At 34.9% G+C, this 13,683-nt stretch overlaps 1 protein-coding gene across 5 annotated transcripts in view; it reads left to right on the top strand.

Moving 5' to 3' along the window:
- Positions 1-13,683, top strand: part of PALS1 (protein associated with LIN7 1, MAGUK p55 family member) — an 84,804-nt gene that overhangs the window by 67,724 nt on the left and 3,397 nt on the right. For all 5 annotated transcript variants that reach the window (XM_054715977.1, XM_008138934.3, XM_054715976.1 and 2 more), the window contains 5 exons: positions 1,471-1,542; positions 1,906-1,977; positions 4,244-4,411; positions 5,054-5,256; positions 7,007-7,117. In XM_054715977.1, coding sequence (XP_054571952.1) covers positions 1,471-1,542; positions 1,906-1,977; positions 4,244-4,411; positions 5,054-5,256; positions 7,007-7,117 — 626 coding nt within the window. The remainder of the gene's footprint in view (positions 1-1,470; positions 1,543-1,905; positions 1,978-4,243; positions 4,412-5,053; positions 5,257-7,006; positions 7,118-13,683) is intronic.

Raw genomic sequence — 13,683 nt, 5'->3', positions numbered from 1 at the left:
TGGAGTATTGGGCAACCATCATGGTTCTCTACTCAGTGCTTCTGCCAGATATCAATTTGATATCTTCTTACCATGCCAGGCCTTAGCCCATAAATATTTAGAACTGGTGTTTATTGACAGATTGATTACATTGAGTTTCTGAAAGTATATAGATGAGTCAAGGAGATTTCAGTGATATCATTTTCAGGTCTTTTATAGGACAAATAAGTGGACCCACCTTAGTTTGAGTTTGATAATGGTTTTCTGTTAGAAGGATTTTTAAGAGGTCATAATGTCCATCTCCCATTAATGTCTGATTCTATCTCAAAAATAGTTACATATGTGCATACTATAAAAATGTGCCCTAGAAGTATCACACTGTAATGTTTTTAAACATCTTAATATGTAAATTATTAAAATTATTTTGTTCCTTGTTTTTTTCTCTGTTAAAGACAAATATTCATTTTTAAATATTAATGCTCTTAAAATTTCCCCTCTAGTCATAGTTATTTGTTTCACTAGAAATGCAATCTGTATAGTTCTGGAGATAACCTGGTTGCCTTTAATGCTTCTTATGTGTGTCAAACTCATTATTTTCACTTGTGATTTTATGAAACACACTTCATTCTATAGGTTATTCCAACATAGATGGAATAAGAATCCCTGGCGTGAAATGGAACATAGATATAACAATAAAATGTAAAAGTAGACCTCTAATACAGAAATTTTGAAGTAAACTTATTTTCAGCCTTCAGAAAAAAAATGCATTTGGATTTAAGGTAGATGTCTTAAAAGAAAATGAAGGTCAGAAACCTTGATAGCTTCCTATATTAAAAACATAATCCTTAGAGGAAAAACAGTATTGTTTTCATTTATTTGTATCATTAGTAAAGGTGGAAATTTTAAAAATCATTAAAACATACACACACACACACACATATATATATATATATATATATATATATATATATATATAAACACACACACACACACAAAGAAAAAGAGGGAAAGAAAATAAATGAAAGGGAATATGTTGAGTAGTGTCTTGGAATTAAAAAGTGATAAATATTCACATATTATTTTGTAAAGTTAACTTCTAGAATGAATTTGCTTGATTTCCTGTAATTCCGAATGATCAGAAGTGTTATAAGATCCAGCATAGTACTTTTCATTTAATAACTACTGAATGAAAGCTTTGTAAAAATTGAGCTATTAAATTTTCTAACACTAGCTTATGATTTATCTTTTCTAATAGGTGAGATAGTCTAGTAATAAATGTCTTAGAATTGGTTGAGAGTGAGATTGAAACTTAATATGTTAAACATTTGGAGGCTTATTTATAATCATAGCTGACGTACTCTCATAGGTGACAGAAGGAAAGGAGGGAATATAAATGAGTGGTTACTCCTGCTGTTTTCCTTTGATGTTTTTAAAAAATACTTCTATTCTTCTGTCTTAAATGTTTTACTCTTTTTCCTTTCTGCTATTAAGGGAAAAGTTTTCAGCAGCAAAGGGAAGCCATGAAGCAAACGATAGAGGAAGACAAGGAGCCAGAAAAATCAGGTTGGACATTTTTATTTGGCATTAATGAGAGATTTTTTGGGTCTTCATCTGTAAGTATGTTTAAATTTACATATCAGTTAGAACTGGCATGAAAGATGTATTCATGGCAAGAGTGATGTGAAAGGCAAAACTGGTTATCTTAGAACTGTAAAGAAAGGACAGGATTTAAATATTAAAGATTGTTTGTCTATAATGTGAGATTAATAGAAAATTGTAAATACTTCCCTGGAAAGTAGTTTTTCTATGAAAAATGTAATGTTTATAAATTTAAATTAACTATTTGAGTGCTTCTATTTGAAATATGTAGTTTTGTTTAAGAAAACAAATACCACATTTATAGTTATGTTTATGATTATTCAACAGGAAAACTATGGTGTGCAAAGAAGAATAAAAAGAAGAGGAAAAAGGTTTTATATAATGCCAATAAAAATGATGGTAAGTTCCACTCCCAGAGATAGCTGGATTTATATCTGAAAGAGACCCAATATTTAGCACTTGAAAGAAATTAAATTAATATTTTCAGGTACTTTTGTTTCTGGTCCTGTTTTGCCTCTTAATGTGACACAAGGGCTTAAGAAAGTCATTTAACAAAAATGATTTTCTGTTAGAATCCTATGAGTAATGCTGCAGTGTTTTGAACTTGGAGAAAAACTGGTATAAAAACTAAAGTACTATATATATATAGTATATATAGTTTTATATGGATATTTCTCTAATTTTGAGGAAATGAAATTGAAATTTCTCTTAATTTTTTTCTACTCAGACTCTTTGTGAAATTGATACATGCTTCTAACAAATTCTAACAATATAGCTGTATTTTAAGTAAACAATATTTTGTCTATAATAACTCCTGTAACTAAGACAACTCATTCCACAGAGGCAGCTACCTGCTAGCAGTCAGGTACATGGAGTTTTTTTGTTCTATTTTAAAGTTGGTACTTCTCTTAAAATCAAAAGTTCTAATAACATGTGACTCATATTCCCAAGTGACAACACTCTGCTGTACCTGATGATGGCTGTTGCCTGTATATTGGGCACCTAACTACTGTCTTAGTTTAACAGTTTCCACAACATCCAATTTTTTATAAGCCAAACCAGATTTACTGCTCTCATTACCTTCTTGGTTGGTCCTTTATGGGCATCAGATATTCTACCTCTGCTTTGGTTCATGTTAGAAACAAGCCAAATAATAAAGTCAAGGCAATCCTTAACTTCTTAAACAATTCATAAGATTTATCAGTACCTTGAAGTTTTTCTAGGTAGCATAAGTTAAATCAATGACAAAAATGGTATAGATTGTTGAAAAACTCCATATAAAACTATATCAGAGATTCCATTTACTTTAATAATTTTTTTCAAAATAAACAACCTTAACGCTTTGTTATATTTATGTAACTAAGAAGATTTATTGAATTTTTAATCCTTTCCTCTATATTTGGGTAGGTGATTAAATCTGTTTTTCATGTTTTGAAGTGCACTAAAATTAATTAATTCATCTTGAATAGCTATTATACTCTAGAAAATTTGCAAATCTGAAATCTACAGATTATAAACCAAGTCTGTAAATCACAGTGCTGCCACAGTCTGATTATACATGTTAGAAGAAGGAACTCAGCCTTTTCAGAGTGAAAAGTATTTTGGGAAGGGAAGGTGTCGTCATAATATTTTTATTAATAACTCATTTATAATAACTTTTATTCTAGGGAAGCTAACTATATATACTTTTAATACCTTCATCCATTTAGTTCTCACAATAAATTCCTTGAGCATACAGATTAATAAATTCAAATTCAGATATTAAAGTAACCTGCTTAAGTTCTTACAACTAAGATATGGTTGAGCTGAAATTTAAGCAAATATAGTTCCTACTCTGTGCTCTGTGCTAAGCACTAGCACGACTAAGATGGTCCCCTGCCCCCATGGAACTGACAGCTGGGAGGGTCTGACTACACATCTGACGCTCTTTCCCAGTCAGATGAACTGGTACGCCTGAGAAGATGGCAGGCTGCTATTGTCTACCTTTGTTCTTACCCCTTAACAGCTCTGATTTCATCTGAATTATGGGCTTTAGGAATGTTAACCCCCCTATCGTAATTTATACCTCTTTTTGAATCATGACCTCAAATATTCCAGAACAAAGTAAATATAAAAGCAGGAAGTGTGAATGGCAAGTTATATAATCTCAGAAAAGTTTTCCAGCTTTCTCTGATATCTCTGATTGTAGCCACTATTTTGAACGTTCCTACCACGTATTGTGCTCAGCATGCACATTGGGTCTGATCCTTAAACCAAACCTCTAAATAATGTGTTAGTACCATCATTTTACAAAATGGTAGATGTTATTCTCATTAGTTTACCACCTGGTGCCCCACCCCCTGTCAAAGTACGGACTGCAAACTAGCTATTTTACATAAGGATCAGTATTGTCATATTATATTAAACATTCAAACAGAATGAAATAAGAGAAGCAATAAAAATTTCTAGAATGATTCATATATTGTCTGATTTATTTTCATAGTATCCTGGAAAGGCTATAATGACAGAAGAAAATACTCATGATATAATACTATCTTGATCCAAAAAGTTAAGCATTTTTAATAATAAATTGTGCTCTTTTCAGTTTTTTCGAAAGATCTATGAGTGTATGTTTATTACATAACAGTAATTCTGTCTAAAGAGCTTACCTTTTTTTTTTCTAAAGACTATGACAATGAAGAAATCTTAACTTATGAGGAAATGTCACTTTATCATCAGCCAGCAAATAGGAAAAGACCTATCATTTTGATTGGTCCACAGAATTGTGGCCAGAATGAATTACGTCAGAGGCTCATGAACAAAGAGAAAGACCGCTTTGCAGCTGCAGTTCCTCGTAAGTTTGGATGCATTCCCATTTTCCTGTGCTTTTCAGTTCACTGCTTTAGAATCTAACTTACACAGGCAATTTTTCATTTGTTTTATCAAAACATAGTTGTCCAGAAAAGAAAAGCTTTGTTTTAACCAAATCTTCTTGAGAAATTTCAATTTTCCTAAGAATATGGTACTGATCACTTTCTAAATGAATTTTATTTTGCACTTCTTATAATTCCCTGTTCAATATGGAATCAACAACTGGTTTCAACAACTGATGAAGAAGATAGAAATTTAGACATAATTTCTAACACAGAAGTTCTGTTTAAAAATTATATGGTACCTTATATAGCACCTAATCTTATAGAAATAAACTTCAGAAAAGGTGAATAGTAGTGTTTTAAATGCAAGATGAATTAATTTAAAGTGTAAACATAAAATATATTGTTATTAATATAACTATTAATAGCATACAAAAACAAATTTTTGTTCTCAATCTAGAAATAAAACCATTATTAAATTAAACACATGGTTTCTTAACATTTCCTCAGTTCATTATTGTATAATCTGTATTATGAAATAAAACTTTTTTCTGATGAGCAAAATTATCCCCATCCTTACCATGATCAATACCAATTATTTTTACCTGATTTTGTCTGTCTAGATACAACTCGCAATAGGCGAGACCACGAAGTAGCTGGTAGAGATTACCACTTTGTTTCTCGGCAAGCGTTCGAAGCAGACATAGCAGCTGGAAAGTTCATTGAGCATGGTGAATTTGAGAAAAATCTGTATGGAACCAGCATAGATTCTGTACGGCAAGTGATCAACTCTGGGAAAATATGTCTTTTAAGTCTTCGTACACAGGTAAAGCTGTTTTGGTTTAGGGCGTTGAACTTGAGGGCATTTTTTGCAAAGTAATTTAGTGGAAACTATTTTGGTCCAAAAACCATAGGACCTAATTAAGTTCTTATACAGCTTTCCCCCACTCACTCCCTATCTGAAATCAGACAGATTGCTAAATCTCAATTTCCTCAGAGTCAAATACATACATACCTACACATATACATGTACATATTTTCTAAAGTTTAATACAGTAACTTAGAAATTTGGGATTTTAAAGGTTGTTAGTTGTGGAAAAGTTTTTCTAGACTAGACAGCTTCAGCATAAAACTTTCCTTATTGAATCTACTGCGTATGTCAACTTAGGAAATATAAGCAGTGGTTAATAAATAGATGTATAGGAAAGGAAATTGACTCTAAAATTGTTCCTTTGAGCCCTAGCTCAGTTGGTTGGGAGTGTTGTCCCATATACCAAAGGTTATGAGTTCAATTCCCATTCAGGGTACATACCTAGGTTGCAGGTTTGATACCTGGTCAGGGAACATATAGGAAGCAACCAAGTGATTTTTATCTCTTTCTCTCTCTCCAAAAAAATGAATAAAAACATATCCTCTAATGAGGATTAAAAAATAATAATGAAAATAAATAAAATGGCTCTCGAAATAATAATTAGATTTTCTTTGTTTTTGTTTTTTTTAGTAGATAAAAGAGTTTAGTCTACTATTTCAATTGTAAACATTTGAGAGAAGTATAAATGTTTTTACTAAACTCCTTCAGAATTCTTATATTATTTGGGCCAGCAGATGTACCAAAGAACATTGGGAAGTTAAACATATTGTCTTAATGTTTTTAAGTTAATAAAAATGGGGTACGACCCTGTAATTCCCATTTTGATGGAATGCTTCAGTTGATGGCACGCTGTCATGCGGTGGCAAAGGCAAGGTGAAAGCCACACCTCCCGCCATAGCTGGTTTAGTTTAGTGGATAGAGCTTCCACCTATGGATCAAAGGGTCCCAGGTTTGATTCCGATCTAGGGCACATACATTGGTTACAGGCTCCTCCCCCGCCCAGACCCTGGTCGGGGCTTGTGAGGAAGCAGCCAATCAATGTGTCTTTCTCACATCGTTATTCCTCTCTGTCTTTCCCTTTCTCTTACACTTTCTCTAAAAATCAATGGAAAAATATCCTCCAGTGAGGATTTTTTAAAAATTAAAAAAAAAAAGCCATACCTCCCAATTCAGATAGTCTCCTTTTCTTGGATGTGCTTTCCCAAAGTGTGTGTGTGTGTGTGTGTGTGTGTGTGTGTGTGTGTGTGTGTGTGAAGTTTTTCTCTCTGTGCTTCCATTCAGACCCTGGCACATTGTAAAGTGACTGCTCATTTCTTCTTTCTCTGAAATGGATTTTTAATATGGTTATTATAATCTGCATGTGCTCTTATAAGCAGGGTATTTTAATATTACATAGTTGTAATCCTTCATTCATTTATTTTTATTTCATTATATAAAAAGAGTGAACCAATAGTGTGTGTGTGTGTGTGTGTGTGTGTGTGCGCGCGCGCGTGCGTGTGTGATTTTATAGGTACACAATATATTTTTACAGTGAATGGTAGGATCCTAAAATATTGTGAATTTTTTGTTACAAAGATGTTTGGAAACACTCATAGGTGATGGTGTTACTGTTGTTTAATGACATTATTATATTCCAAGTATGTTATTGGGAAGTAGTTAAATCAAGAAAATTATTTTAAAGATCCAAAATATCTTTTCTTTTCAGTCATTGAAGACTCTCCGGAATTCAGACTTGAAACCATATATTATTTTTATTGCCCCCCCTTCGCAAGAAAGACTTCGGGCATTGTTGGCCAAAGAGGGCAAGAATCCAAAGGTAGAGTTATTATACTGTTGTACTATTCCACTGAAAGTAAACATGAAACAATCATGGCCTATTATGTCACAATACTTAAAAACTACATCAGCTTGAGCTTTCAAAGTGATTATTCTTTCTGCCATATCACTCTCCCCAAAATTGCCCTGATTGCCTCTGGTTAGACTCTGGCAGCTCTCCAAAGAAGGTGGCTTCTCTTGTTGTTCCCCACGCATTCCCTCTTGTACCCCAAATGTATGGTAAGATTTGGCATTCTTTAGCACTTCCTTGATCTTCACATGAATGGGTGTATTTCCAGCAGGGATTATGTGGTACCTCTAACACACACAAAAAGGGATCATCATATTCTTAGCGATTGCCCACTGTTCTCTGCAGATATTCTGCATGTGCGGGGAGCCAATATTGAGTGCCCTTGTTTTTCTCTTTTTTTCTCATTGAAACTTTATATTGTTTGTCTCCTCCCTTTGATCTTCTTACATGATCTGAAATGGAAAAATTTTAAATTATTTTATATGCTGGACATGGTTGAGGTAGTCTATTATATACTAAATATTAATAATTCAATGATAGTATACTGGTAATTAGTCTTCCTTGTTTTTTTCTGATTTTTATACTATTTCTATTTAATAGTGGAGTCACTTAATCTCATTTCATTTGCTATGCCCCTAACTCTCCTTAAAAGCCATAAAAACATGTAATAATGCTCTTCCTTGAAAGTCATTCAAAGCATATAACAACACGCTTTTCCTTCAAATCTTGACTTTACCACAGCCACCAACCCTCCTACCTCAAGATACGCTTTTTCACTCTAGGTCTACTTATATTCCTTACTCAGTCTCTATATATGGGAAGCTAATATTTTTTAATGTCTTAGGCTATAGACATCAGGGATTTCCCCATCCTATATGTTGAACATAATGTTTAGGCTAAGTAGATTAGCTAGTTAAAGTAGTGTTTCACCCCTTCTTTATTTTTTGCAGCACAATTATAAGTTCACTAGAGGCCCGGTGCACGAAATTCGTGCACGGAGGGGGGTTGTCCCTCAGCCCAGCCTATACCCTCTCCAATATGGGACCCCTTGAGGGCAGTCGGACATCCCTCTCACAATCCAGGACTGCTGGCTCCCAACTGCTTGCCTGCCTGCCTTCCTGATTGTTCCTAACCGCTTCTGCCTGCCAGCCTGATCACCCCCTAACCACTCTGCTGCCAGCCTGTTTGCCCCCAACTTCCCTCCTCTGCCGGCCTGGTCACCCCTAACTACCCCCTCCTGCAGGGTTGATCACCTCCAACTGCCCTCCCTTGCAAGCCTGGTCCCTCTCAACTGCCCTTCCTTGCAGGCAGGGTGCCTCCCAACTGCCCTCTCCTGCTGGCCATATTGTGGTGGCCATCTTGTGTCCACATGGGGGCAGGATCTTTGACCACATGGCAGCTATATTGTGTGTTGCAGTGATGATCAATCTGCATATTACTCTTTTATTAGATAGGATAGAGGCCTGGTACAGGGGCGGGGGCCAGCTGGTTTGCCCTGAAGGGTGTCCCGGATCAGGTGGGGGTTCCCTTGGGGCGTGGGGCGGCCTGAGCGAGGGGCCTGTGGCAGTTTGCAGGCCGGCCACGCCCCCTGGCAACCCAAGCAGAGGCCCTGGTATCTGGAATTTATTTTCCTTCTACAGTTGAAACTTTGTAGCCTGGAGCAGAGCCAAGCCTGGGGCTCCCTCCGATGCCAAGGCCCGCAGCCATTTGTGTTGGGGTTATAATTGAAACTTTGTTGCCTTAAGCGGGTGGGCCCGGCCAGGGTGTGCAGAAAGCTTTGCTTCACCTTTGCTTCTCAAGCTCCATTCTGCCGCCATTTGTTTGAATTTGTTTACCTTCTATAATTGAAACTTTGTAGCTTGAGTGGAGGCTTAGGCCTGGCAAGGGCAGGCAGAAAGCTTGGCTTCCTCTGTTACCTAGGAAACCTTGCTCTCTGTGGCTGTAGCCATCTTGGTTTGGGTTAATTTGCATGCTCGCTCTGATTGGATGGTGGGCGTGGCTTGTGGGTGTGTCGGAGGTATGGTCAATTTGCATATTTGTCTATTATTAGATAGGATAAGTAAGTGCGATCATAGTGTCCTTAGCACTTGGGATAATACACAAGAAATATGACACATGGTCACTTGCTATTTTTGTGGACGATCACAACATATAATAAGAAAAATAAGGTTAATACTCTATGAAACTTAGTGCCCAGTAACTACTTTGGTAAACAAGAAAAGGAAAGGGATGCACCTTAAGGACCAGTGATCCATTCTGCTTGTTCAGCCTTATTTTCTGTTTCAAGCATGCACGCTCTTTTTTAGTTAGGTTATTCTTCTTCAACAAGGATTCAATGTTGTGCCAAAGGCCATACACCATTCCAAAACATGTTCTCTGGCAGTGCTCTCATGGAATTTTTTACCTACTTTATTTTGAATTAGTCATCCTACTTTGAGGTCTAGAAAGATACCAATTATACCTATTTTTAAAGCATGGACTTAATCAGTACCAAAATGTTTTAATGGTATACAATATGCTTGATTTTCTAATTAGAATTTTCTAATTTTTAAAAATCAACTTTATTGAACTTACTTTACATAAATAAAATGTATACATTTTACTTGTATAATTCAGTGAGTTTTGGCAAAATGCATACCTGTGTTACTACTATGCCAATCAAGATTTAGAACAGTTTCATCACTCCAAAAAATTCTCTCATGCTCCTTTTAAGTTAATACCCCTCCAATCTTCCCAAGGCAACCACGAATCTGCTTTATGTCACTATAGATTTGTTTTGTCTGTTCTTGAAGTTAACATAAATGGGACCACATCGTATGTTGAAGTTTGCATCTGGCTCTGTTATCAGCATAGTGTTATTTTTTGTTTGTTTGTTTTTTAAATATATTTCTTTATTGGTTTCAGAGAGGAAGGGAGAAGGAGAGACAGATAGAAACATCAATGATGAGAGAGAATCATTGATCGGCTGCCTCCTGCACGACCCCCACTGGGGATTGAGACCGCAACCCAGGCATGTGCCCTTGGCCGGAATCGAACCTGCGACCCTTGAGTCTGCAGGCTGACGTTCTATCCTCTGAGCCAAGCCGGCTAGGGCCAGCATAATGTTTTGATACTGATCTATGTTGCATCTAACAGTAGTTCATATCTTCCATTGCTAAGTGCAATGTATACCATGGTCTAAATATATTACAATTTGTCCACTTACCAGTTAAAAATATTTGGTGGTTTCCAACTTTTAGCTAGTGTGACCAAAGCTGCTGTAAAAATTCATAGTCATTTGGTGGACATACGTTTTCATCCTCTTGAATTGCATCAAATGCTGAGTGCCTGTTTAACTGTATAAAAACTGCCGAATTGTGTTAAAAACATTTTGCCATTTTATGCTCTCACTTTGGTTCCATTGACTCCACATTTTTACCAACTTTTACTATTGTATGTAGCAATTTTTTAGTTCTAGTAGGTGTGAAGTGTTATCATTATACATTTTCCTGTTGACTGATGACAGCATCTTTTCACATAGTCGTTTAGGCATGTTCTTTTATGAAATGCCTCAAGTCTTATTTTTTTTTAATTGTTATTTTTCTTATTCTTTATATCTGTATATAAATATTTTCTCAGTCTTTGTATCTTTTTAATTATTTTGAAGATCAGAAATGTTTAATCTTAGTGAAGTACACTTTTTTATTTTTCTTATAGTTAATTTTTTTTTATACTAAAAAAATTTGTCTACTCCAGGATTATGAAGATTTTATCCTTTGGTTTCTTATAAAAACTTTCCTGTATTAGCTTTTACTTTTAGTTCTGTGATCTATCTTAGGTTCATCTCTATTTTAGTGTGAGGTACGAGTGGAGATTGGCTTTTTGTTTTGTTTTGTTCTTTAAATCACATGTGGATATCCAGTTGCTGTATAATCATTTCTTGAAAAAAAAAAACAAAAAAACAACACTATCCTTTTTCCCATTGAATTACATTGGCACTTTTGTAAAAAAATGACCAAATATAATGAGGGAGGAGGGTGTCGGGGGTTGATTATAGATTATTTCTGGACTCAATTCACATATTTATGCTAATATTGAACTGAATACTGTAGCTTTATTTTAAGTCTTGGGAAACAGTCATAAAAAGGAATGAAGTGATACATAGTATAACATAGACCATATAGTGTATGATTCCATTTTATGGAATGCCCAGGATAGACAAATCTATAGAGATCTACTGTAGATTAGTAGTTGCCTAGGGCTGGGGGTGGTAGAAAATGGGGAGTGGCTGCTAATGGATATAGTTTTTTGGGGGGTGGGGGCTGGGAGTGATGAAAATGTTCTGAAATTGAATTGTGGTGTTGATTGCACAACTCTGTGACTATACTAAAACCTCTTGAATTGTACATTTTAAATGGGTGAATTTTAAATGAATTAATATATCAAGAAATCTGTGACCATTTAAAAAAATCTCAGCAGGCTTTATTGTAGAAATTGAAAAGATTTTAAAATTTATATGGAAATTAAAAGGAATAATTGAAACCCTTTAGAAAAAGAAATGAGTACTTTTGTCTTTGTTAATTTTCTTTATTTTTTGTCTGTTTTCTATTTAATTGACGTGTCTTATTTTTATTCTTTCGTTCTAATTTGCATTAACTTGTACTTGCTCTACTGTCTTCAGTAGAGGAGTTTTAAATCTTTTCTAATTGAAGCTACAAATTTCAGCAGTTGTTTGGTGTTGTGTTCTGTAGAATTTGAGGTTATATTTCTCATTATTATTTTGTTAAAATGCTTTCTAATTCTGTCATTTTCTTCTTTAGTCCATGGGTTTTTTAGAAGTATATAATTTCCACCTGTTTGAAGATTTCAAAAAATATTTTATTGATTTGTAATTCCATTGTGGTCAAAGAACATACTCTGTAAGATGTCAGTCTTTCAAATTCGTTGAACCTTATTTTATGGTCCAACTTGTGTTCTGTATTGGTGTATGTTCCATGCACACTAGTAAGAATATATATTCTGTATTTGTTGGGTAGAGGGTGATATATCTGTTGCCTTTTAATTTCACTTGTTTTATTTTTATCTCCTTTGGTATTTCCAATAGTGCTTTATTTCTCACAAAATAGAAGTGTTGTATAAAAACAAATCCTCACTTTTAAGTGAATGAAATTGTGCTAGCTGGAAAGTGATGGTGTTTCTCTGGGTACAAAATGTAAAAAAATCAATTGATTGTACTTCGAATCTCAGAATCTGTTCTGCTAAAGGGGGCCTTGAGAGTGGTAAACTGATAGTCTGAACTTAGTCACTTTCCCTATAGGCTAATTTTAAGCAAAAACATTTTGTTTCATTTCAGTCGTGAATTATAATTTGAAAAATAAGAGGAAATTAAAACTAAGTAATATAAAAGCCATTTTGGAAAAAGATTAAATAATGCTTTAAATTTTATAAAGAAAAACTAGGTAGATTGGATATTCATATGAATCTATGTAAGATGTGAAGTTTAACATTTACATTTCAACTCTAGCACCACAAAGTTTAGATTCTGTTTTGAGTTCTGGAATGTTTTTTCAATAATCTTAAGCTTTGAGTAGACATAAGTTTCAGCAAGAATGTCAGTGTGTTTGGTTACAATAGTGTAGCAGAGTCCCTGTTAGGGAACAAAGGATTCTGTGTACCACAGCCAGATGCACAACATTCCAGAATGAAAATGAGCTACACAAGCAACTGCCTCAGGACAAGCCAGAGCTGTCAGACTTTTAATAGGTTTTCCTACTGTTACTGAAGTTCAACCAGCTGAATGATAGAAATAGTTTTGTGTTGTGGGTCCAATATAGTATGTAACTTTTATATCAGACATTTGGACTTGAGTTTAATTAGTTTTCTTTATTGACAGGCATGTTTTGGAGGCAGTGTCACTTTCTTGAACAATTGTGCCTGATAATCAGAGGCACACAGCCTTGCCTCCTGCTTGTCTATGTGAAATAGTTGTTTCTCTTACCCAATATTTTAAAGTAGCCTGCTCTGTGTTGTTTACCAGACTCTTCTTAGTATACTTTTTGCATCTTAAAGACCTTCTTTGTGTATTGAAAACAAAGTAGAAATTTAACGTATTAAGCTGAGTATGTACTTAACTACCCTCAGTATACACTGAGTGGCCAGATTATTATGATCTCTGAACGCATAATAATCTGGCCACTCAGTGTTGATCTCTGAACGCATAATAATCTGGCCACTCAGTGTATGTGGGGGGTTGGCTTCAGGATCCCTAGTGGATAACAAAATCCGAAGATGCTCAAGTCCCCTATATAAAATGGTGTAGATTAATGCATGCAGTTGGCCCTTCACATCCGCAGACTCCCAACCTCGGATCAAAAACAGTTATACAAATACTTATTGAAAAAAATCTGCCTATAAGTGGACCTGTGCAGTTCAAACCTGTGTTGTTCAAGGGTCAGCTATATTCAATTATTAAATCTTGGATTGACCAGCAATATTTTCATTAAAAAAGATGCCCATTCTATTGATCCTTTGTTTTTTCAATAAGATGTTTAACTTGC

This window comes from Eptesicus fuscus, chromosome 5, assembly GCF_027574615.1.
Source record: "Eptesicus fuscus isolate TK198812 chromosome 5, DD_ASM_mEF_20220401, whole genome shotgun sequence".
Classification (NCBI taxonomy): Eukaryota; Metazoa; Chordata; class Mammalia; order Chiroptera; family Vespertilionidae; genus Eptesicus; species Eptesicus fuscus.
This window is presented reverse-complemented; position numbering and strand designations above follow the sequence as displayed.